This window comes from Gopherus flavomarginatus, unplaced genomic scaffold, assembly GCF_025201925.1.
Source record: "Gopherus flavomarginatus isolate rGopFla2 unplaced genomic scaffold, rGopFla2.mat.asm mat_scaffold_90_arrow_ctg1, whole genome shotgun sequence".
In the NCBI taxonomy this organism is placed as follows: domain Eukaryota; kingdom Metazoa; phylum Chordata; order Testudines; family Testudinidae; genus Gopherus; species Gopherus flavomarginatus.
The window spans coordinates 198,767-225,349 of record NW_026115176.1 but is presented as its reverse complement, the minus strand read 5'-3'; the positions used below and the strand labels follow the sequence as shown (position 1 = coordinate 225,349).

Below are 26,583 nucleotides of genomic sequence, written 5' to 3'. Positions count from 1 at the left end.
CTCCAACATTTAAATTTGTAGTAGCTCTGGTAACTTCACTATCAATGGCATTGGTTGGTCAGCCAAGTCACATGGCATTGCTTCTGCTCCCTGATTCGATGTCTAAAACTTTATCAAACAGCAGAATAATGAATAACATCTACTAAATTATGAATGCTGAACAAAGCTGGTGCAATTCTTTTTTAATTATTGAAGAATTTCAAAATTTCAAAGGTATTTATGTTTGTAAGGGTTATAAAGATTTTTTGTTTGTTTACTTGATTCTTTTTTTGGTTGCTTGGTTGTTTTGTTTTATAAAATTGTGGCATATGTAAAATAATGATTGTTATAAAACTTTGATTAAAGGTCATGTAAGATTCATTAAAAAGGAAAACAGAGGATCACAAAAGTGAACAGTTAACAAAAAATTTCAATTTTGAAAAAAGGCCATTTTTCAACAATAACAACAACAGCAAAAAACCCTACACACTTTTTTGCTTCATTTTTCCCCCCAGCTCTGATGATGAATATTTGTACCAATCCCATTTGTTAATTTATGAATATTCTTATTTGTTGGTTTCTTTTGACAAGTATAGAAAGAAAAGTAATTTCCTAAATATTTGTGTGAACAAAATCTTGCTAACATGAAAAGTGATAACACTATGGTACAAATTCAATCATACAAAATAGTCATTTGGAATTCAAGCACATGGTCACAAATATTGTTTTGTTGCATTTGACTAGCTCTGTTCATGACAGCTTCCAGTTATCAAAGATGGAAGTTTTGTAGAGGCAGCTGTAGAGTTCAAAGTTATAATCCAATGCAAATGGAGGCAATAGGCATTGGAGACAGGCTATGCAAGAGTTATCATGAGTTTTTGTGTATGAGATATACAGAACAGCAGTTAAATCATTTGACAAACATGCCACATGGGAAAATAAATCATTGGCCCTATAACTAGCCCATGGAATTCTTTTAACGATGCCACAAGCAACACAATCTGCCAATTGTAAGCATGGCTGAGGAGGTCTTTGGAGACTGAGTCCCAAGGGAGCTTGTGAAGAGATGAAATAACCATATCTCCTTTGAACACTTGTATTTTGTATGATGGGAATAATACTAGATGTCAACCACCATGGAATATATATAGTCCTAAAGAGATCATTTTTACAATATTGTACAAGAAAAGAGATACTTTTTACAGACAAGGTATTAAGGACTACAGACAGAAGGATATTGCCTGGCTAACTCTATCACTAGAGACTGAAACTTAGTCAAATACAACAGAGATCCTTTTATTGACACAAAATGTTTGTCTGTCTTTTAAAAATAACTTTAAGCCATTCACTGTCCAAGATGACAGAGTAGCTCCATAGACGTTTCATGCCAAATCAAATGACTTTCCAGTTCAAGATGAACCACTGCTCAGCAAACCTGCCTGCATGTGAGTATATTTTCCAAGAGATTTGACTGTCTTCCCAGCTTGTCTGTGCTCACTTCCCAGCTTTTCTGTGCTCACTTTGGATTTAGATTCAGAATGTGACCATGTGGTTTTAACAAACAAAGAATGATTCAGTAAAAGTCTTTGCTTGTTTCACTAATAATAATTAAGATGTTCAGTGTCAGATTACAGCTGTTTTTGAAGCATATCATTTCTGATCATTGGCCCTGTGGGGTCTAGTTCAAAAAACAAGGATGCAAAATCATCCCTTTCTCAATCATTAGATCCATCTCCCATATCTATTCAGAGACATAACATATGACTTTTGGGGGGAAAAGTTTATTTTTCCCACTTGTTCCTTTTAGACCTGGAATGTCAGCCCAACAGCTAGAGAGTGGCTGGATTCCGTTCCATGTTCCATTCAGCTACAGGTGTGAAATCTCACCTGGAGAATGGGTTTATATAGATGTAATAAGAACATAAATGGAAGCCAGTGGAGCTGCACATGTATGCTGGAATCTGAGATTACAGATGTTTAAGGACCATAACACTCACCTTCTGGGCATATGTGGGCTGTAGACTGTGTTTCCAACTGTTAAGCTGCTGAAGTGACTGAGCAGGAGCTGCATTGTAGACGTGTATCTGAATGACTGAATGGGCTGAAAGATTAGGCCAGAGTTCTCATCACAAGCTTCATTGACACAAAGCAGAGTTAATTTTCATTGCTGTAGAACAAAGCACAGGATGTTGTCTTCTGAACGGAAAATACACTCTTAGCCCCAGACAAATATGAAACTTAAACCTATTTCGTCTTCTCCTCCTCCTCCTTCTTGTCTACTTCGGGCTCTAGTGTTCAGAGTAAGGCAATGTGAGTTGGGGCTTCTGGTTTCTATTTTCTGTCCTGGAAGGGGACTTCAGACAGATCATTACAGTAAATAACTCGAAACAAGGGAGAGGTTTTTCAAAAGAGTTTAAGGAAGGTAATTGTTCAAGTCCCACCAAAAATCAGTCAGAACTGGGCAACAAGTCCCATCAGGCTCCTTTAAAAATCTGAGTCAAAGACTCCTGGGTTTCATTCCTAGCTCTCAGAAGGGAGTGTGATCTAGTGTCTAGATCAAGAAATTGGATGTCAGAATTCCTGGGGTGTAAGATCAGCTTTGCTGCCGTTGACTCACTGTCCAACCTTGGCCAAGACCAATACATGTCAATGGGTGCATTCACTGAAAGGCAGTTATTACTTTAGATCGATAGCTGGCTAAGTCCCCTGTGTGTTTCACTGTTCTTGTTTCATTAGTTTCAACAGGTAAAACAGACTGAATGGAGAAACGTAATCAATCTGCTGTGATGGGATTCATCCTCTTGGGATTCCCGGGGAACCAGTATTTGCAGATCTCCCTCTTTGTACTCTTCCTCCTTACGTACATCCTGACAGTCCTGGGAAACGTGACCATCATAACCCTAGTGGCGAACCACCGCTGCCTCCACACACCAATGTACTGCTTCCTCTGCAATCTCTCCTTCCTGGAGATCTGGTATACCACAGCCTGTGTTCCTAAAGCCCTTGCAATCTTCCTGGGGAAAAGCAAAGCCATCTCCTTCATTGGCTGCTTCCTACAGATGTACTTCATATTCTCCTTGGGCTGCACAGAATATTTCCTCCTGTCCATCATGGCCTATGATCGCTATCTGGCCATATGTTACCCATTGCATTATAGCACCATTATGAACAGCACCTTGTCAGCTCAGCTGGCTCTTGGCTCTTGGGTATGTGGTTTCCTGGTTATCTCTGTGCTGGCATCTTTAATATCCAGGTTGTCTTTCTGTGGCCCTAATGTCATCAATAATTTCTTTTGTGAGATAGATTCCTGGATTGTCCTTTCTTGCACGGACACATCCATCATTCAGGTATCAGCTTTCATCACCTCAATCGTTGTCATCCTGGGCTCGTGTGTGATAACTCTCCTTTCATACATCTATATCATATCCACTATATTGAGAATCCCATCAGCCAAAGGCCGGCAAAGGGCATTTTCCACTTGCTCATCCCATCTTGTCGTTGTGCTTCTATGGTACGGATCCACCATTTTTCTCTTTGTCAAGCCATCTGCACGGAATTCATTGGAACTGACCAAGATAGTCAACATCCTGAACACTGTGGTCACGCCACTGCTAAACCCTTTCATCTATGCTCTGAGAAACAGAGAGGTGAAGGAAGCCATGCAAAATACACTCTTTGGGACATGACATTATTTCTAAAAGGTCAACACTGTAAAATCAACAGGAATTAAGGCATTAAGGGATCAAGACTTGATTACCTCAAAGTGTGTATCTCCATCTATGAACCACCAAGACAGCTGTGTTCCAATGCAAATCACTAAGCCCAGGACAAAGCACCTGAGATTTGGGGAGAAAGTACTCTCTGCTGATGGAATCTGGCTATGGATCAATTTTCTGTAGACGGTACAGGGTGAGGGGACTCTATCTTGGAAAGTTGTGACTCTGAAAATGGGTCTTTGTGGATAACCAACTGGGGAGTGTGATGTTATGGCAAAGAAAGATTTATATGATCCTTGTAGGGCATAGGTAGGGGAATACCAAGAAAGTGACAGGAGGAGATATTGCCTCTGTATACGGCATTGGTGGCCACTACTGGAGTACTAGTTGGGATTTTCAAATGAGCTGAAGGTAGTTAGGAGAATGACTTCCAATGAATTTCAATTAGAGTTCGCTGACTAGCTTCCTTAGAATATTTAGAAAGCCCTAGAAAAAATGCATATAATACACATTGGTGAATGAGTTGGCAAACAAATCTGGATTCGATTTAAGGTTATTTTGAGAAATCATATCAACATATAGACAGTGTGAAAATGGAGGCCTCCTGCCCTTGAACTAAAGAAGCAACGTTGGACTGGACTATAATTTCCACTTTAATTGATGTCCCAGGCTCACCTGGTGAGTGGACTGAAATACATGGACTCTTCAATCCATGTATTTTATCTTGCTGTGAAATGAATATTCAGCTACAGGAAGATTCTGTAGAGCACAGATATAAGAAAAAAAATCTCCTTAAGATTTCAAATATGGAAATGAATGCCCTTCATTGTTCAATGTAATTGTAATATGAAATGTCCTATGTATATGAATAATTGATGTCTGTTGTATATTTGCTTACAGCCCATTCAGAACACCAGAATGTAAATAAAGTTTGTATTGTACCTTTTTATCCTCCAATCTTTTGGAAAGTATTTTACTTATTTAAGATGGGATTTCTCAAAAGAGTGCAAGAAAATGAGGCATGCAACTGTCTGTGCAGTGTCCTAGCAGAGAGGGTAATAAAACATTGTAACAGTTTGCAAGGGAAGTTGTGGATTCACCATATCTTGGAGTTTTTAAAGCAGATTCTCTTTGTGAACAACATGCTTTAATCTAGCATCTGTGGGAAATTCTAAGGCCTGTATGTATTTGTGTGTGTGTGTGTGTGTGGGTGGGTGGGTGGGGGGGGGAGTCAGCCTGGATGCTTGTGGTGATTCCTACTTACTTGCAGCTTGTGAAAATGTGAGCCTATGAATCCACCTGTTCATCCTCTTCCTTCATGACTTTGTGGACTCAGTTCCCAAGCCAATGCTTGAGCGTCCACCTGGGTTTACAATCGCTAGACCCAGGTCTCACAGCCATGCTAACATGTCTATACTGTACTATGCAGAACTTCTGACTCAGGTTTGTGGCTTGAGCTGTGTCCACACAGCAAAATGATAGCACTTGGAGCCAAGTCACAGCAGGACTTGGGTTCTGACCCATGCCCCTCGTACAGTCCTAGGACCCAGGTCCTGAGTGCTTGCTGACTTAGGTTTGACTGATTTGTGTGTAGACAGAAGTGGGTCTTGGTCTCAAACCTGTTTCAGAGCCCAGGCTTACTGTGCTGTGTAGACATACCCAGATAGAAAAGATTTGCCTGTATTGTACTCAGCCTTGTAATAAAACTTGCATTCAGACAATGACTATAATCAAATGTCATGCTTCAGGGCTTCAGCTGGTCACATGCAAGTGTCAGGAAGAAGGTGGCCTTTTGTTCCCCTGCTGCTCTGTGTTCTGTTGGTGGCAGTGGTGGTGGTTTTGTTTGTTTAAACCTTCCTCTGAAGCACCAGAGACTGGAAACAGTGGGAGACAGGACACTGGACGGTGTGGGTCGCTGATCTGAAGTGGTACAGAAACTTCTTTCTCAAGAGCTTGGTTGGTATGTTTTCCTCACATGAACAGGTCAAAATGATCCTCAGATTTCAGGTCAGGAAGGAATTTTCCCCTTGGGTTTTTTCACCCTCCTCAGCATGGGAGATAGATTGTTTGGTACAATCATCTGGACAGATCTCTGCTGACCAGTTCCCTGTCCTTGCAGAGGCCTTGGGCATTGGTGTCACCTCGGTCTCTCCTGGTGTCTGCCTTTGGCTCACAACAGCTTAGTCTCCTAAGGACTGAAAGTCTAACCCAAGTAATTGATCTCAATGTATGTGTAACTGGATGAAATCCAATGGCCTGTGATATACAGAAGGTCAGACTAGATAGTCTAATGGTCTTGTTTGGCCTGACACTATGATTTTCAATTCATGGAGGTTGCTTAACCCTCTTAGACCCCATTGGTAAAACTCATTTCTCAGTCACCAGAACAGGCCAAATGTTTCCAGTGTTTCACGATATTTCATCAAAATCAATATGTTTCATGAAAACTATGTGATTTCAAATAATTTAGCTTATTTTTACAGAAATAATTTGAAAGTAAATGAAATAAAATGTTAGTGTTGTTTCTTTTCAAACTAAATATTTTGTTACAGGATAATAAAAAACTTCCTAAAAATCATGCCAACTCTTTTGGAGACAAACATTTTTATTTTTCAGTCAGATCTGTTAAATCACATACATTTGGTATTTGGGCCTGTGCATACCATAAGGTTGGTCCTTAGTTAAATCCTACAACATCATAGACAATGTAGTTGTGGAATCAAATGTTCAAAAAATTTTAGTCTCAGAAGTGTCAAAGCATTCCATGTTGATAAGAACTAGAGCAAGTCAGAACCCAGAATTTCTGTTCCATTAGGATTTCCAAAATGTCATTTTTTTTCTTTTATTCTCTACAGACCAAAATTCTGATAACTTTTTTTTTGTATAAAAAATCAAAACAACATTTGGACAGCCCAGTTCTCCAGTTGTCCTAGGAAGACAGATGATCCTTGTTGTAGATTCAGAACTCAGAAGACTTGAAAGAATGTTCTGCAAGGGACTGGTGGACAACAGCATGGTGTGCTGCCTTTCCAAAGCTAAGGGCTAGTCTACACTAATGCTTAAGTTACACCAGTTCAGTTATGCAAGTTATATAACTGAAGTTGACGTAACTGAGGTCGACTTGCAGCAGTGTCTACACCACACTATGTTGACGAGAGACGCTCTCCCATCAGCATAGCTTCTGCTTCTTGGGGAAGTGGTGTGCAGATGTTGACAGGAGATCACTCTTCCATTGACTTAGCATGTCTTCACCAGACTCACTAAATCAACATCGCTGCATCGATCGCAGCAGTGCTGATTTTGCCACTAGTGTAGACATGGGCTAAGACTGGGTGGCTTGGTAGTCTGAAGTGGTACAGAAAAGTCTTTCTCCAGAGCTTGGTTGGAATGTCTTCTTCACATGAAATAAAATAAGGCTTCTGAAGTCAACAGGCAAGGATCTATGGGAGTTAGTTCATAGTACAATAATGACATTGTGCTGTCGGATATCTCACAGTAGATGACTTCTGGGAACTTGGAAGCATGCTGAAGAAGAAGAATGTCCAAGCAATCTTCTCTGAGACCTTTCCTGTCCCATGAATGAAAGAAGAGTGAATGAAGAAGAGTGTGGAGGTGAATGGCTGGCTACGTAAGTCGTGTAGGGTACAGGGTCTTGGTTTTGTGGAACATCAGTCCACCTTCCATGGTGAGGGGGATATATAGTTTGGATGGAGTCACCTCAGTAGAAGTGGGACCAGTCTTGGGGACAGGCTGGCTAGAGTAGTCAGGAGGGGATTAAACTAATAGCAAAAGTGGAGGTTAAAAAGAGGGAAGATATGAGCCCTCAGAACAAAATGGAAATATAGAGAACAAACTTAATCAAGGAACCAAGGGACATGAAGAGAAGAAATTATTGAACTACTTGTACACGAATGCTAGGAGCCTGGGTAACAAACAAGGGGATTTGGAATTGTTCATTTATTAGAATAAATTTGATCTGTGGTATTACTGAAACTTGGAGGGATGAATAATGCAACTGGAATGTTAAAATCAATTATTTTAAGCTATTTAGGAAAGAACAAATAGGGAATGACACTCTAGGTCATAAATGACTTTGCTTGTTTCTGAGTTACTGATAACATGGAAGAAAATAATCTTAAATGCTTATGGATCAATGTCCTAACAGATAAAGCACAAGATGGAGTATTAGTTGGTCTCTGCCACAGACCACCAAATCACAACTGGGAACAAGATGACCACTCCTTTATGCACTTATCTATAATGTGCAGGAAAAAAAACAGTGTAATCATGGGGCACACCAATGTGAGTGACATATGCTGGAGGTTATTTGCTGTCAGTCCTAAAACATCCTTGTAATTGCTAAACATCATGGACAACAATTTCCTAACTCAATAAATGTTTCATTCTGCATGGGGTAGTCCTACATTAGACCGTATCCTGACAGATAAAGTGGAACTGATCACAGACCTAAAAATTAATGGTAACATAGGTACTAGTGGTTATCATTTGATTACATTTATAATGTGAAACCAGAATAAAGTCCGTATCAGTAATATATATATTACTCCTGAGGGAATTCTGTGCCAGTGTGCACTCAAAGTATTAATTTGTCCTGCTGAATTTTGTCCTCAGAAACTTTCTGCTCCAGAAGTGCTGCAGTTCCACATTTCACCCAGCAGAGGCAACTGTGGGGCCAGAACAGCCAGCAGCATGAATGCAGCTGGTTGTTCTGGCACAACAGTGGCCTCTGGTGGGAAAAAGGTGGAACTGCAGCACTTCTGGGGCAGAATGTAATTTCTGCGTGTGTGGGGGGGATGGAGGGGTATGCTGTGTGTGTGCAGTAGTGCAGAATTCCCCCAGGAGTAGAAATTCATCACAGTGGAGCCAAGTTAGGACAAGGTGGGGCTACTGGGAAGGGGGAGTCATACACTGGGGTTCAGAATGGCTAGTGGGGGGACAGATTGGGGCATGGGCTGAGGAGCTAGTGGGGTGACAACATTGAGCCAGGGGCTGACTAGGAGTGTGGATGCAAGGCCACATGGGGATGGGAGAGGGCAACTTCAGGGAAACATGGGGATGTGGGTGTGGGGACAGGGGCAGATATGCCTGACTGAATGGGAGAGGCTTGGAGTAAGCAACGGTCTGCATGGGGTAGGTGTCCCAACTCCCCTCCCCCAAATCCTGACACTCCTCCCCCCCAAAAACCCCTCTTCCATACTTCTCCCACCCATACCCAACAACTCTCCACTTTCACTCCAGGTTCATTCCTTCTCCTTCAGCTCCTCCATTACCCCTGACTCCCCCAAGACTGCTTCTGACAGGTGCAGGAAATACCATTTGATATTGTAATTTAAATGAATTACTTAAAGTTCTGTATTAATATGACTGCTAAGGAATCTATTTGTTAAAAAAACAATTACCTATCTATTTCATAGAACTGGAAGGGACCCAGAAAAGTCATCGAGTCCAGCCCCCTGCCTTCACTAGCAGGACCAAGAATCTTTTTTTATGTGTCTGTTTTTTTACAAACATACTAGCTGACAGAAATTTTGATATAAATTACCAAAATAACTGAAACTGGCATGATTATATTATGTTATTTTGACAAATAAAATATGCAGAATTTTGCAGAATTTTAAAATGTGTGCAGAATTTTTAATTTTTTTGGCACAGAATTCCCCTAGGTGTTTATATATGAAATTTGGTGCTTTAATGGGACCAGATTCACAAAGCTGAAAACAATTATGAGCCATATGAACAGAGAGGAAGAGTTTAATCATGAAAATGTAAATGATGCTTGGCAATCATTCAAAAAACACTTTACTAGATTCCCCTAAAAGCCACGATCCCACAACTGAGAAAAAATTTGCTGGTTTAAAAATGACCTATTTAGCGGGAAAGTGAAGGCAGCTATACAAATTAAGAACTAATAAGGGAAGAAAGGGAAGTTAATAGTAATGAATATAAAGTAGAAGTTAGGAATTGTAGAAAAATAATAAGGCAAACAAAGGCAAACAAGGAGAAAAATATGGCCAGCAGAGTTAAAGACAATAAGGAGTTTTTACAATATATTAAGAACAAAAAGAATCCTGCTAATGGTACTGGTCCATTAATAGATGGAAATGGCAGAATTATCAATGATAAGAACATAAAAACGACCATATGACTCAGACCAATGGTTCATCTAGCCGAGCATCCTCTCTGTCAACAGTGGCCAATGCCAGGTGCCTCAGAGGGAATGAACAGAACAGGTAATCATCAAGTGATCTGTCCCCTGTTGCCCATTCCCAACTTCTGGCAAAAATCCAGAAAAAGCATAAAGTGTTCAATAAATAATTGTGTTCTGAATCTGGGGAAAAACCAGATGATATAGTTTCATCATATGACAATAATAACACTCTTTCCATTCCACTGGTATCTCTGGAGGATGTTAAACATAATCTACTAAACTTAGATATTTTTTAAACCAGCAGGTCCAGAGAATCTGCATCTAAGAGTTATAAAATACCTGGCTGAAGAGTTCATTGGACAATTAATGCTGATTTTCAATAAATCTTGGAATACTGGAGATGTTCCAGAAGACTGGAAGAAAGCTAGTATGCCAATTTTTAAAAGAGGTAAATGGGATGACCCAGGTAATTACAGATCTGTCAACCTAACACTGAATCCTGGCAATCGGTTCTTGGTTGTACGCTATTTAGCATTTTATCAATGGCCTGGAAGAAAACATAAAATCATCACTGATGAAGTTTGCAGATGACACACAAATTGGAAGACGGGTAAATAGGGATGATGACAGGTCACTGATTCAAAGTGATTTGGGTGACTTGGCAAGCTAGGCACTAGCAAGCAATGTGTGTTTTTATGTGGATAAATGTAAATATATACTTCTAGAAACAAAGAATGTCGGCTGTACTTGCACAACAGGGGACTCTATCCTGGAAAGCTGTGGCTCTGAAAAAGATCTGGGGGTCCTGGTGACGCTGTGACCAAAAAATCTAATGTGATCCCGGATTGCGTAAATGGGAGGATCTTGAGGAGGAGTAGAGAAGTTGTTTTACCTCTCTATCTGGCAATGGTGCAATCGCTGCCGGAATCCTGTGTCCAGTTCTGGGCCCCACAATTCAAGAAAGATGTTGACAAATTGGAAAGAGTTCAGAGAAAAACAAAGAGAAATTAGAAAATGTGTCTCAAGGAGTTCAAATTATTTAGCTTAACAAGGAGAGGGTGAAGCGGTGACTTGCTGTCAATCTCTATTCAGGGAACAAGTATTTAATAATGGGCTCCTCAGTCTAGCAGATAAAGGTGTAATACGATCCAATGGCTGGAAATTGAAACTTGACAAATTCAGATTGGAAAAAAGGTGTAAAATTGTAAAATTTGAGCTTGGAAAAGAGGAGACTAGGGGCGATATGATAGAGGTATATAAAATCATGAGTGATGTGGGGAAAGTAGATAGGGAAAAGTTATTTACTAGTTCCCATAATATAAAAACTAGGGGCCACGAAATAAAATTAATAGGCAGCAAGTTTAAAACAAATAAAAGGAAGTTCTTCTTCACACAGTGCACAATCAACTTGTGGAACTCCTTGCCTGAGGAGGTTGTGAAGGCTAGGTCTATAACAGTGTTTAAAAGAGAACTGGCTAAATTCATTGAGGTTAAGTCCATTAATAGCTATTAGCCAGGATGGGTAAGGAATGGTGTCCCTAGCCTCCATCTGTCAGAGGGTGGAGATGGATGGCAGGAGAGAGATCATTTGATCATTACCTGTTAGGGTCACTCCTTCTGGGGCACCTAGCATTGGCCACTGTCGGTAGACAGGATACTGGTCTAGATGGACCTTTGGTCTGACCTAATATGACTGTTCTTATGTAACATTGAAAGTAATTAACCATTGGAACAACTTTCCAAGGCTCATGCTGGATTCTCCATTACTTATCATTTTTAAATCAAGATTGGATTGTTTTTTCTAACATATCTTCTCTAGAATATATTTTGGAGAAGTTCTCTGGCCTGTGTTATACAGTAAGTCAGAGTAGAGGATCACAATGTTCCCTTTGGGAATTGGAATCTATGAGTCTATGGAATCTGTGGTTTATGTTAAATTTTCTGATGGTGTTAACATGTTCCCATGGAACTGTTCTGTCAGAACATTTTTGACCGTTCTACTTCCAACACTTGAGAATGAAACATTTCATTTCAGTATCCCTTCAAAATCAAAAGAATTTGGTATTAATGAACATGTTCACTTAAAATGGCATTGAAACAATCATTTTAATGTCGATTTTTTCAGTTTATCTATTTAAAAATTAAATCTTTATTTGAAAATAAAATATTTTTGTTTTGATTTGTTTTTGGAAAGAGAAAAAAATGTTCTGATTTTTTTTAATGTCCAATCTAAATATATTTTTTTTATTTTCCAAGAGAAAATTGAGATATTTTGTCAAAATTGACATTTTCCCTTGGACAATTTTTTATTTTAACTATTCCACATTTTCTGGTATTAAGATGTGCCACGGAAAAAATATTAGCTTTCTCCTCCTAGCTCAATTGCATGTCTACCAAGAATGAGCTGCCCCTTATCATGCCACCTGGTTTTTCTTTGTTCTCTATTTTATGGTTTATTATGTTTTGACAGATTGTGAAATCAATGGTGAAGGGAAATCAAACTAATGTGAAGGAATTTGTTCTTCTTGGCTTCTCTGGCTCTCGGTATTTACTGATCTCGCTCTTCCTGCTATTCTTGTTCACCTACCTCTTGATGGCCATGGGAAACATCTGTAAACAATGCCTACATAATGGGCTAGTCCTGCTCCACTGAAGGAATAAATGTGGCTAGACACCTGAGGTCACTACATGGAGGGTATTTTGGTGCCTGAAGATGCACATAGACACATTGTCATCTAAGTCCCATTGAAATCAATGGGAGCTAGACATCTAAATAACTTGAAGATCTGGGCCTCAATGGGAGTTTCAAAAGTGCCAAAACATGATAGCCATGTAACATCCAATGGGAGTTAAGCACCTCATATGTTCAGGTGCTTAGGTTTCCGTCTGCACCTTTATGTACCTACACACCTGGCCTACAAGATAAAAGTGTGAGTAGGCACCTCGTGGTCTGGCTGCTGTTTCTCCTGCAGAGGATGCCTGGTACATGAGGAGGGAATGACAGATACTTTGTGTTTTATTTTACTTTCCTGTGTTTCAAGACAGCAAAATACTTTCTAACTTGATTGAGTGAGGGGAAACACCTCTTTCAAAAATGGTAATGGCTCTTTGAGAATGGAATGAAGTGTCTACTAGGCTTCAGTTCAGGGCAAGTGAATGAGACATGGGCACCTATAGTTCCTGATATCCCAGGTCAAACTGGGTCAGTTCCCCAGTGGATGTAAGTTAGAATTGCTCAGCTGGAATCAAAAGAGGTTTGCTAATTCACACAAGGTGAGGATCTGGTCCATGCAGTTTGACCAGGGTTGTAATTCCCCTCTGCGCCTCTGAAATTCAGGCACATGCTGTGTTCACATGGGACAGGATCCTACTCCTATGCCAGTTCAAATCTGGAATAACTCTCCTGAAGTCAGTGGAGTTATACCTGTGTAAGCCCAGTGTCAGTGAGTGGATGATCAGGGGAAGAGACACTGGTTTTTGGCCCACTGGAGTCAATGGACCTGATTCTTCTTCTCATTCACCCCAGTGTAAATCTGGAGTAACTCCACTGCAGTCAGTTTGGCTGAGTCCCTCTTACCCAGTCCAGAGTGAATCGCCCCTGTCTGTGCCTCAGTTTCCCCATCTGTAAAATGGGGGTAGTGACCCTGACTTCCTTGGTAAAGTTCTTTGAGAGCTACTGATTTTAATCCCATAATAAGAGCTAAGTGTTTTTCTCTTGGTTGGCTGCCTAAAGAATCTTTCCCACTGCGCTTTGTTATTCACCAAGCTCTTCTTGGGACTGGATCCACGAATAATAGATGGAGGTTTGAGAAGCAGCAAGAGCATGTAGAAATTGCTCAGAATTTAGTGCAGAAGAAATCTATGAAGGTAGCTGTGTGTGTTTACAAAACCCATGTGGGCATGTGGGAATTAGAGCCTGCTTCTCTGAGGATTGGCCCATAAGTTATTTGGTTAATGGCCCCTCAAGCAATTCCCTCTGTAGTTCTGAGAAAGTCTGTGAATTTCTCTGAAGATTATGACCCAAGGTGGCCTTCTGGGCTGATGAAATAAGCCATCCTGAGTCGAACACTTTTTCATTGCCTGAATGGAGCACATAAGAAGACAGTAGTATATAAAAGATAGATAGATAAATAGATGTCAGTGCCATAGAAGAGAGAGAGAGAAAGAAAGAAAGACAGCAGACAGTAGTATATAACATATATGTAGTTCATTTTCAGTTATAAGTATATACTAAGATATACTGATAATCTCTTAAGGATATTTGATGGTTGATTTCATTAGAGCAAGTTGTGTGCTTGAATCTTTTGAAAGTGTTCAGAGAAGCAGAATTATTGTCTGTTTTTAAAAAATAATAACTGTGTTGGTTTTTCTCTCCATGCTTAAGAGAGCACCTTTTTTCTACACTTGATGTGTTAGCAGTTATGTTTCATTCAGGATGCATCCACAGAACTGCCACCCACACAGTGAGTATTCTGAAAGGTCTTTGAATATCTACCCAGAATGCTTAGAAGTTACACCAGTTTAAATGAAATCAGAATGTGGTGGTGGTGTTATTATTCCTAGCATTCAAGTTAATACTAGTTTAGAGCAAATTGCACAAATCCCTCAGAAATTCAATGGATTTGGGTTCATAATTCCCTCAAGCATCTTAGAGCATGCAATCCTATGATTCTGCATTGCTCTCACTCTCCAGTATAAAAAACTATTAGGCAATTTTACCTGTGTTTTTAGTAGGTTCTGGTCAGTTTCTTTTTGCTGTCTTGCAGATTAATTGTAGTTCTGCAAACTATGCAGAGATACTTTATATCTTCCAAAATTAAACCATCTTCCCCCATTTATGGTAACTTTAGAGAAGAAAGAAAGAAAAGGAAAGAAAGAAAGATTCTAACCATTCTATCACCAATAGAATTATTTACTACATTCATGTCAGTGACTCTTGTGGGAACACCCTGAAGACAATGCAGTTTGCAGAAAGACTAATTAAACTGAAGAAAATGGGATCACACTTTATATTAGGGTTCCCTTTATAAGTCCTTTAGAAACATGCTTGGAAGCATCAAATTTTTATTGGTAAATGACGATAAACGTTGATTTCACCACACACCCAGAAAAATGACAAATATATTTTTATCCATAATCCAAATTAACAGGTAAGGAAGGAAAATGCTGCTTAAGGGTATTTGATTTGCTTATTTTGCCATGTGATCTTGACAGAGTTTCAGTTATAAATATTTAATGTTTTGAATCTCAACATTTACTGTCATTAAATAATTATTGTCTGACTCTGCTCCATGGTCTGGTCCACATAATGAACTGCAACTGTGAACATTTAATTGATAAATATGAAAATAAACACTTACAGGCGATAATATTGGGCAAATATGAAAATCTAAATCCATAAAAATAGAAAAGCAATGCTTTTAAAAATAAACATTGATATTAGCCATCAAAATTATGAGGAAAATGAATTCTTCCACGTCTATTGACAAAGTTTAATTGATTTTAAGCATGTAAAGACATAAGCATTATATGTTCCCAGAGTTATAAGCACATCAGTAGAAAGTTTCAGAAATGGTTATATATTGAGTTTATAAAGATATTTGGAGTGATTGGCCTCAGTACAAATTGGTTAAGCATTTATTAAAACTTCAATTATTAATCCTTTTCAAACCTGAAATATGGAACCTTACTATAGAGAATACCCAGAATTAGAAGTGAATAGAGTCTGGAAATCAGGGGTACCATCATGGTTACCAATGGTTCAGAGGAGGTATAAGTCAAATATGCACACATTATCATCAACAACAACAGAGGATTGTCCTTTAGATGTCCTTTAAGATGTCTCAAGGCAGACAGTCTGTTGATTCCCTCTTGGGCACCTGCATTGACCACTGTTAGAAGAGAGGATACTGGTCTAGGTAGACCTTTGATATGACCCGGCATGGCCGTTCTTATGTAAGTTATTTTTTCTGATGTTCTGGCTCTGTGGAGATAGTGTGTGCTAATAGCTTAGAACAGTGGTTATCAAACTTTGCTTTTCATGGACTACCTGAAAATTGCGGAGGGTCTCAGTGGATCACTTAACGATCGTTCCAAATGTTCGTACCCTTAGCTAACTATTCTAAGGCACTTTGGATAAAAGCGCTATATAAAAAAACCTTAATAATAATTAACATATTTTTATTCTACAAAAAAAGCACACAACTCATATTTTAATATCAGTAATCATACCTTTTTAATGTGATGGATGTGCCTTTCCTCCGCCGCAGCAGCCCCCAAGTTGGGGCTGGGAAGGAGAGTCGTCTCTCCCCAGCAGCCTCCACCCTGGATTTGGGGAAAGTTGCCTCTCAGGCTGCCGCAGTTCTGAAGTCCCAAATTTTCCCCACCAGCTTGTCTCACCCCACTGCCCCTCCTACCTACGCCATATTTCCTCCAAGGCCACAACCTCACCTTTCATGTGCGTCTTCTCAAGGGTCTAGGCACCTAATTAGTGAAGCCACACCTTCACGACTCCACTAATTAGATGGGCCTTCATTCTCTTCTGTGCAGCTGCTCAGGCGCTCACCTTAGAGGAAAATATCTGTGGACCACCTGAATGGAGCTCGCTTACCACTAGTGGTCTGCAGACCACAGTTTGAAACCTCTGGCTTAGAAAAAAGAACCAGGAATCAGAATGCTTGGGTTCTGTTTTTCAGCTCTGGGAGTGGGATGGAATCTAAGACTCGGAGGGCTAGGAGTCAGGACTCCTGGGTTCCATTCACAGCTCTAGAAAGGAAGTGGGGTCTCGTGGTTAGAGCAGAGGTCTGAGAGTGAGAAATCCAGAAGTCTGCATCTGGCTTTGAGAGGTGAGTTGGGCCAGTTTTCCTAGCTCTATGGGTGGAGCATAATCTAAGGCTGGGATTTTCAAAGGAAGTTAAGTGCCAATCTGCCATTGAAACTCTAGTTCTCAGAGATGACAACATACTCACATCTACTGAGAACTGAATATGCACTATTTCACATAAACTGTGTTCAGTATCCTGTAGGATACTGCTCTTTAATGTGATATGGGGGGGGTCTCATCAAGATAAGATACCTTTTTCCTAAGAGATAAGCTCTGGTTCAGCCATTAGCTACTGGGCTTTCATTGATGGGATTATCCAACCTGTATGATACAGGAGGTCAGACTGTATAATCCCGTTGGGCTTTAACAATAAAATATATTCTCTCTCTTGCTCTCTCTCTTGCTCTCTCTCTCTCTCTTGCTCCATGACTGCTCACTTTGTTGTCAACAATGAGCTACAATTAATCAAGTCACCTGTTTCTTTGTCTTCCTTTTATGGTTTCTTGTGTTTTAACAGGGAGAGCACCCAATGGTGAAGGGAAATCAGACCAATGTGAGGGAATTTATTCTTATGGGGTTCCCTGGCTCTCAGTATGTGCAGATCTCTCTATTCCTGCTTCTCTTTTTCACTTACTTCCTGACGCTGATGGGAAACATCACCATCATCTCCTTAGTGGGGACTCACCGCCGCCTGCACACCCCGATGTATTTCTTCCTCTGCAATCTCTCCTTCTTAGACATTTGGTTCACTACGGGGTACATTCCCAAAACTCTTGCTCTCCTAGTGTCCCAAAGCAAAACCATTTCCTTCCCCAGTTGCCTCCTGCAGATGTACTTTGTCTTCTCCTTCGGCTGCACTGAATATCTACTTCTGGCAGTCATGGCCTATGATCGCTATCTGGCCATATGCCACCCATTGCGCTATAGCTCCATCATGAACAGCACATTCTCCATTCAACTGGCTCTTGGATCATGGGCAAGTAGCTTCTTGACTATTTCTGTACTGGCGTTTCTGATCACCAGATTGTCCTTCTGCGACTCTACCATCATCAACCATTTTTTCTGTGATGTAGATTCTTGGATAGTGCTGTCCTGCACAGACACGCGCCTCGTTGAGATGGTATATATTACTATCTGCTTTATTGTCGTCCTTGGGTCCTGTGCCATCATCCTGGTCTCCTACATTTACATCATCTCCACTGTCCTGAGAATCCCATCTGCCCAAGCCTGGCAAAAGGTCTTTTCCACTTGCTCTGCCCATCTCACCGTTGTGGTTATATGGTACGGCTGCTCCATCTTTCTGTATGTCAAGCCATCCAAACAGAACTCGCTGGAAATGAACAAAGTTGTCACCCTCTTGAACACTATCATGACACCATTGCTTAATCCTTTCATTTACACATTAAGGAACAAAGACATTAAAGAAATCTTGAGAAAGGCATTCAGTAGGACATAGGGTGACCAGACAGCAAGTGTGAAAAATCGGAACGGGGGTGGAGGGTAATAGGAATCTATATAAGAAAAAAGACCCCCATATCGGGACTGTCCCTATAAAATCGGGACATCTGGTCACCCTAGTCCAATGCCCTGGATATAATTGATTTAGGCAGGAAGTGAGGGGAAATCAAGTGGGAAATGTTGATATTTTGACATTTGTTTTCATTCTAAATCACAGCGGAAACAAGTATTTTCCAAATGTCTTTTGAAATGGAAATTGCAAAACAAACCCATTTCAAACCATTTGTTGTGGAGGAGGGGAATCAAAACTCCACTTCAAAATGTAATGTTTGTTTTGCAATTTACTTTATTATTCCATGTATTAGTTTAACATTATATCATGACATGTCACGGTATAAACCCCCACTCTGAACCTTAGCGTCCAAAAGATGGGGTACCAGCATGAATTCCTCTAAGCTCAATTACCAGCTTAGTACTTGTAGCGCTGCCACCAATCAGGAATTCCAGTGCCTGGTACACTCCGGTCCCCTCAAAACCTTTCCCAGGGACCCCCAAGACCCAGTCCCTCTGGATCTTAACACAAGGAAAGAAAACCCTTTCCCTCACCGTTGCCTCTTCCAGGCTTCCCCTCCCTGGGTTACCCTGGAAGATCACTGTGATTCAAACTCCTTGAATCTTTAAACAGAGAGGAAAATTCACCTTCCTCCCTCCTTCTTTCTCCCCCTCCCAGACTCTCCCTGAGAGAGACAGTAATCCTAACACAGAGAGAAATTAGCCTCCCTCTCCCCCTTCCCTCCTTTCTCCCCACCAATTCCCTGGGGAATCCAGACCCCGTCCCCTGGGGTCTCACACCAGAATAAAAAAACAATCAGGTTCTTAAACAAGAAACTTTTAATTAAAGAAAGAAAAAACAGTAAAAATTATCTTTGTAAATTTGAAATGGAATAGGTACAGGGTCTTTCAGCTATAGACATTGGGAATACCCTCCCAGCCTAAGTATACAAGTACAAATTAAAATCCTTTCAGCAAAATACCAATTTGAACTCCTTCCAGCCAAATACACATTTGAACTCTTCCCAACCAAATACACATTTGCAAATAAAGAAAACAAACATAAGCCTAACTCGCCTTATCACCTAGTACTTACTATTTTGAATCTATAAGAATCTGTATCAGGGAGATTGGAGAGAAACCTGGTTGCACGTCTGGTCACTCTCAGAACCCAGAGAGAACAACAACCAAAAACTAACAGCACACACACAAACTTCCCTCCCTCAAGATTTGAAAGTATCCTGTCCCCTGATTGGTCCTCTGGTCAGATGACAGCCTGGCTCACTGATCTTGTTAACCCTTTACAGGCAAAAGAGATATGAAGTACTTCTGTTCCATTAACTCTTAACTATCCATTTATGACAACATGTCAGTAGTGTGCACTCTACGGCATGCCTTATTATGTCAATTTTTCACAATATAACAATAAAAGACTCAAAATATTCTTTTCTTTTCTCATTTATTTTTTCTCTTCCCTTTTTCCTTTTCACAAACAAAACAAACCACTGATGCAATGGGGAACACCACTGCATTTTGCAACTGGACCATAGGCGCAGACTTCCCCGGTAGCCGGGGGGAGTGCTCAACCCCTTCCCTGACCCAGGCCCTACCTCCACTCCACCCATTCCCCCAGACCCATGCCCCTACCCCTCCTCTTCCAACCCCTGCTCTGCCCCCACCCGACCTCTTCCCCTCCTCTTACCTCCCCCTCCCCTGGCTTCGCTCCATCCCCACTCCTTCCCCTCCCTCCCGGGGCCCCAGGCACAACATGAAACAGCTGTTTGCGGTGGGCGGGAGGAACTGGGAGGGAGGGGGAGGAGTAGATCCGCGGGGCCACGGGTGGACGAGAGGTGCTGGGGGAGCAGGGGGTGGGGGGGGAGCTTGGCTTATGGTGGGTGCTGAGCACCCACTAATTTTTCTCCGTGGGGGCTCCAGGCCTGGAGCACTCACTGAGTCGGCACCTATGAGCTGGACTCCATAGTGAACAAGATAAGAAATTTTTCAGTCTTTTGGTTCTTTTCACAGCACTGCCAGGTACTTGCAATGAGTTGGGATTCTGCACTTCACCTTCTCCATCTGGCACTTAACCTATTTGAGAATCACACGTGAACCTTGCTAGACATTCTTATTTCAAAAAAAACTAGAGATGTCTGTGTCTATGGACCTGATCCCCCTCCCTCTCATTTTCTCTAGTCTAAATCAGGAATAGCTCCCCTTACCTCAATGGGTCAGATCCCAAGCAGGTGCAAATTGGCCATACCTCCCAATGGGGCCAGTTTCCCAGCTGGTGTGAATCCGCATAGTTCCAGTGCACACAGTGGGGCCACCTCCACTAAGACCAAAAGGATAAAATGCCCAGCTGGTGTAAACTAATAGAGTTATTTCAGTCAACAGCAACTGAATACCTGGCACAATCAGCAGTGCCCGACTAAGAACTATTCACTGGGCCGATCCTGCCAGCTGTTACTGAAGAAAGTACTTCTTACCCCAGTGATCTCATTGCTACCAATGAAACCACTGGTGTCAGCAGACCTACTCACGTGAGTAAGGATTTTCAGGATTAGGCCCATCTGAGGGTGTGCAGGACTCAACGCCTGACTAATGTGGTTAACAGAAGGACAAACGACTGACCGGATAGTTCACTCGCGCCAGTTTTTTGCACTGATTTCTCTCCAATAACTTCAATGCAGCAACATGGGATTTGCCTCAGTGAAAGTGATGGGAGAATTTGGCCTGATCCTTTCTCACAGCCAGACCAAGCCTAAGGGAGTTAGACATCCACCTGGGATTCACAAAGGAGCTTAAGGGAATCTGGGTCTCAATTCCCATTGAAATTCAATGGTAGGTGGGTAGCTAACTGCCTTAGGCACTGCTGGAAATCACACCCCCTGGTAGCCTTGAAAATTACAACTTGTGTGTTTTGGATGTGCTGGATCAGGCTGGTCAGATAAAACACACGTGCTTAACTTGAACCTTATATTCATCCACAGGGCATATATATAGTGTGGGCAGCATCCTAGATATGTTCTAGGAATTATTTTGGAGAAGTTCTCTGGCCTTTGCTATTCAGGGGGGCTGACTAGATTAGCACAATGGTCCTTCCTGGCATCAGAAACTATGAATCTAAGCACTGCATTCTCCCCCATCTCTTTATCCTAGTCAGTGTCCCCCAGCCCTAACGTAGAGGGATGATCTGCCTTTCTTTAGAGTACCACAAATCACCCTTGATCGAAAGGAATCCCCATGGTGAGTTGCTACATCTCTCTGTTAATGCAAAGCGACATTCATCCATGAGCAGAGTCAGCATATAGCCAATTAAGCCCTGGAAATAGGACTTCTATGATCCCCATGAAACAGTTGCACCAAAGCCACAACTTTGGGATGACTTGGTAAGAGGAAGCTGGATTTACTGGACTTTAGCGGTGCATAGACCTTGTGTTTTACAGACATTGGCTTTGTGTTTTCAGAAATAAACTTTTCATAAGAAAAAAACTTACAATTTATCTCCTCCTTTGTCTCAGTGCCTATTATTTACCACCATCATATACAGTCTATTTACTCCTTTTCCCCATTCCCAAACCTATGTCCGTTTCTCAGTGAAGTTTAAGGCTGGCTGACCATGTTGCCTTCTTGTGGTAATTATATATATTTGGCTAGGAGCTTCAAAGCACTGTAGGGGAGATGAAATGATTTGCTATTAAAGTGTCTAGCTCCTTAGGCTGTTTTGAAAATAGGGGCTTAAATCTATCCCTTTTTTATTCACTGTTGCTGAGATTGGATACCTAAACCCTGTGATAACCCATTGCTCTCATTGTTACGCACTACGGAGCCTTGCTTAAGGGCTGACCCAGCCAAGTGTTAGCGGGAGCTCGTTACAGAGAGTGAACTTCAGGGAGCTTTTCCCAGGGGGAACAAAGCAGCATTTAAACAGGTTTCAGTTCTCAAGAAATCCACTGTTAGTCTTGGAGTCACCTTTGTTCCACTTCCACAGATAACCCTACATACCTGGAGTGGTTTCACTGCTCCAGGGAAAGGGTGCAAGAGTCAGGATAAGCTCTACCCTGACATCTGGTGGTGAATTGTGGCAAGTGTGGAAAAGAACTTCAGGGGCTTATCTTGTTTGCATAGGCACACCCAACTGCCTAGCATGAGCCCATAACAGCCCAAAATGGTCACTTTGGCTGCTGTGGGATCCCCAGTTTCTCTGTTATTGGGGCAAGAGGAATAAAGTGTTGTTACCCTGATCATGTAAATCAAAGACAATGACACTGTTTTATGACAGAGGGTCTCACCATCAACTAAGTAGCACTCGCTAGACAAGGGACATGGGTTCCAAAACCCAGTGAATTGAGAGAGGCTGGGAGTTGGTATTTGTATTTAGTGGTGGGGGCCTCTTGTGTGAGCCTGAAACATCAAGTGTAATGCTTCTTCTCTCCACTGTTAAATATCAGAGTTAATTTTGATTCTATTAGGAGTTTAGTTACAGGATGCTGAACTGACTTCAGTTTGGGCCAATGGTGCACCAGGAGTGGGTCTTTTCTGTTACAAGCTGAAATTGCTAAAGTTATTAAGAGCTGAGATCACTGAGTGCTGTGTTAGCTAGTGAGGGAGCCTGAACCTATATTGCTAAGCAGCTAGTGGAGCAGTGTTTGGGATGGCTGGTGGTGTGGCAGAGCAGAGAAGTTTGTGGGATGGTTGGAGCGGCTCACGGAACAGTGAGAGGCGCAATTTATGAGGACAGCTGGAGTGGCTCATGGGATGGCTGGAGGAGCGGAGCGGCTGGTAGAGCACTTCATGGGATGGCTGGTGGTGTGCAGTAGTAGCACAGCGGACCAGTTTGTGGGATGGTTAGAGCGGCCCACGGAACAATGAGCAGTGCAGTTTGTGAGGACAGCTGGAGTGGCTCACGGGAAGGCTGGTGGAGCGGAGCGGCTCATGGTGAAGGCTGCAGCAGAACCCCACGGAGAGGTGGGGCAGTTGGCCTTGGACCACATAAGATGCCCCTTAACACTCCACATGCTCCCCCATTTCCACCCAGGTGTGTGGGGTTAAAACTCTGCAGATAAATATTTGAACGCCGGGGCTACACTGACTGGGGACAGAGATTTTTGAGTTGTGGGACTTTTGGGACCTTGGGTGATTCTTGGGTTGCTGGACTCAAGAGACTTTTAGGGTATTGGACCTTGGGGACTTTGGGTGATTTTTGTGTTGCTGGACTCAAGAACCAAAGGGAAAGGACATGACCCAGTTTGCTGGGGTGGGTCTTGGCTCATGGTTTGGTCTATGAACTCTAGTTGTGGTGTTTTCCCAATGTAATGCTGATGTAGTTTACCTCATATTATTAAACATTTTTGGCTATACCAAGACTCTGTGCTTGCAAGAGGGGAAGTATTGCCTCTCTGAGGCACCCAGGGGTGTGAGTAAGATTTGCCCAGGTCACTGGGTGGGGGCTTGAGCTGGTTTTGCATTACGCTGTTGGGAGGGGACCCCTATATACTGAACCCGGCCCTTGATGCTATCAATTCGGCCTGGCAGAAGGGTTACACATAGACATATTGGATGCTGGAGATGCTGATTACAGACCCAGATAGACAGGCTAGGTAGCCAAATCCATACATCAGTAGGTAAACTAAGAAAATAGAAAGAGAAAATCACAAGTCAGAATGATCTCAACTTATGTTTGATCCATGTTTAAAAGGCAGATGAGTTGATTCATATTTTTATTACTTATAATCTTTCTATTGTTTCAATTTCAAAGGACCAGATGTGGCTCTACTTGTCTAAGGGTGGATCTGTCTGAAGAGTCCCCTTGACTTCTGCCTGGATGCAGCAGTCTTCTCCCGCACAGTCAGTTACAGCGCAGGGGCCATGGCTGGCAACCCAGCTACTTTCGCTCGCTCACCACAACAAATGAGATCAGTTGGTGCGCGTTAGCCAGTGTGTGTGTGTGTGTGTTAGGGGGTTGCAGAGCATTCTCTGAAGCAGGCACTTAGCTTTGGAATTCACTTTGCACAGAATCTGCCTGTGGTGGCATTCATATTCTAACACAAGATCTCCTTTCTTGAGTGTTTGTCTGATGAGCTGATAGTGGGGAAAAGATTTAGTTTGTGTCTGGGAGGCATTCGGGGTTAAACATAGATGTGACATTGGACAGAACACTGGCTTAATTCCCAGTTCCACTAGAAATCAATGTCAAAATAGCCACTCGCTTCCAAGAGGGCAGGAGAGATTCTCTTATGTGTGAGCAGCCTGATATTCAGACTTGCGGGACACTGAGTCAGAAGTGCCAGTGGGTCAGATTTTCAAAGGAAGTTACGTTTCAGGCACAAAAGATTTAAGATTTAAGCACAAAATTCCCGTTAAAGTTCAATTGGACCCTTCTTTTTTAAATCATGTCAGCTTGCCTAGACAGTGTTTGCTGGGCACGTTACTTTATGATTATTATGAATGTCTCTCTGTATTACGTATGGTGGATTTTTAAAAAAGAAATAGCTTTTACACCATACTAAATCTTTAAGCTGAAAAAGGAGAAAGCTGCTGACTAAAATGTATCCGCATGAGTCACCAATAAATCCTGGCTGAATGGACTCAGTAGATTTGGGTAGTCAGGACTTTTGTTAAACCCTCTGCAGATTTTCTGCATTTTAGGTGCTCAAATTTATTCATTCTCCTTTGACATTCTATTCGTTTTTCATTCCTCTCAGTACCTCATTTCTTTATTTCTTTGATCTTTCTGTGTATTCCTCTGTTGTGGTGAATTGTAATTTTTTCCTCTCATTTTTAATCTGTTTCACTGTCTGATTATGTTGCACAGTCTCAGACCAGATTTCCTTCCAGTAGCGCTGAAACTCTTCCACCTTGCTTATTAGCTCTCTATTTTTGCCTATTCTGTTTTTAACATCCATCAGATCAAATAATCTCCTAGGGTGTCTGGTGAAGAGACCGTTCTCTTGGTACTAATAACTTTGTGCTCAATATCTTTCAGGCCTATAACTCAGATGGCTCAGCCTTCATTTACATTGCCCCTTCACAACTCTCTCATCCAGTTGCTCTCTCCAAGGCCGTTTGCTTCTCTTGTCTCTTCAGATGGTTTTTCTCATGCATCCCATAGGCTGATATAAAAGCTTACTCTTCTGCTTTAACTTTCATTGCCATGAGGATGGCTCACATCCTCAGATGGCTTGATCCTAAACTGATGAGCTATCTGCATGCAGTTCTACATGACTAGTCTCCCCTTTCAGGTTTTCATTTGCATAAATTCTCCTCTTTGGAATAAAGCTCTCAGTTGTGCAGTTAGTCTATGCTTCGTCATTTCTTTCTCTGTTGTCATTTCTCTCCTTCCAGTGTTGGAGCATTTGTTTGCTCCAAGCTCTCTCTTCTGGTTTTGCCAAAAGACAACCTCACATCACTTTCTAGTTTATAAGATGAGTCCTTTTCCCTCTCTTGTTGCAAACGATCTCTGGTTGTTTATTTGAACAGTTGAATGATACATTGGTTTGCCCACCTCCACACAACACACCCTGATAGGGGAGGAGGCAGTCAACCAGATAAGTTCATCTGACCCCCACTTTATGTCATTCATAATATTTATGAATTACCTGTATTTTCCATATTAGTTTGGGTTCACAGTCTATACACTGCTAGGTGGCAAACCGGAATTTCTAGGCCTCGGAGGTTTCTTTCACTTCCTTCACCTCCTCCTCATCTTCTTCATCTTTGTCTTATTCTAGAATCCTAGAAATGTTAATAAGCATCCATCCAATAAAATTCTACAGATAGTACATTCTGTATTTTTTGTAAAGGTATTTATAGAATTGGCCAGATCCCATGCTGGAGTAAATCATCCATAGCTCCATAGGAGTCAATGGGCCAAATCTCCAGCTGGTGTAAATCAAATGTAGCTCTGTTGAAGTTAGTGGGACAGATGAAAGAGCTATTGGACCAGAGACAGAGAGCAAGAGCATGAATGACTGTATATGCTGGTGGTTAGAGTGCTCACCCTCCAATACAGAAGGGAGAGTATCCAGTCCTTCTGCTCCAAAGCCTCTTTTATTATTTAACCCCACAGTGGAACAGCTTCAATAGGAGAGACTGGGACAGTCATAGGAGCCCCTCAATGTCACAACTGAGCAGGGTTTTTGTGAATACCAATGGGATTTGATTCTGAGATTTAGGCACCTAAGATGGTAGGTAGGTGCCAAAGTCCTTCTGCGCAACTAGCCCATTTTGTCTATTTACTGAACACATTTTATAGGCTGTAGTCGGCCTCACTTTACATTCATCCTTTTGGTCAGATGATTTTGACAAGCCATTTCAATTAACTTCTATGTGTTAATTTCATTATTTTTTTAATAATCTGACAGATCAGATTTCCTCAGAGAGCATCA

General features: G+C 41.6%; 2 protein-coding genes across 2 annotated transcripts; both read left to right on the top strand.

Annotated features, from left to right (window-relative positions):
• The first annotated feature begins 2,738 nt into the window (after window positions 1-2,738).
• Window positions 2,739-3,665, top strand: LOC127042686 (olfactory receptor 6F1-like). The gene has a single exon (XM_050935951.1). It carries the CDS (start codon window positions 2,739-2,741, stop codon window positions 3,663-3,665), a length of 927 nt encoding a protein of 308 aa, XP_050791908.1.
• A 10,620-nt stretch (window positions 3,666-14,285) lies between these two features.
• LOC127042677 (olfactory receptor 6F1-like) lies at window positions 14,286-18,143 on the top strand. Its single transcript, XM_050935946.1, has 2 exons — window positions 14,286-14,327; window positions 17,205-18,143. The coding sequence occupies exons 1-2, from the start codon at window positions 14,286-14,288 to the stop codon at window positions 18,141-18,143; spliced, it is 981 nt and encodes a 326-aa protein (XP_050791903.1).
• Window positions 18,144-26,583: the final 8,440 nt, after the last annotated feature.

Bases quoted from the DNA above. Each gene is read 5' to 3' on its own strand.
- LOC127042686 (XM_050935951.1), top strand. From the start codon at position 2,739: ATGGAGAAACGTAATCAATCTGCTGTGATGGGATTCATCCTCTTGGGA.
- LOC127042677 (XM_050935946.1), top strand. From the start codon at position 14,286: ATGTTTCATTCAGGATGCATCCACAGAACTGCCACCCACACA. The intron at 14,328-17,204 runs GTGAGTATTCTG...GTGTTTTAACAG, and splicing joins ACAGAACTGCCACCCACACA to GGAGAGCACCCAATGGTGAA.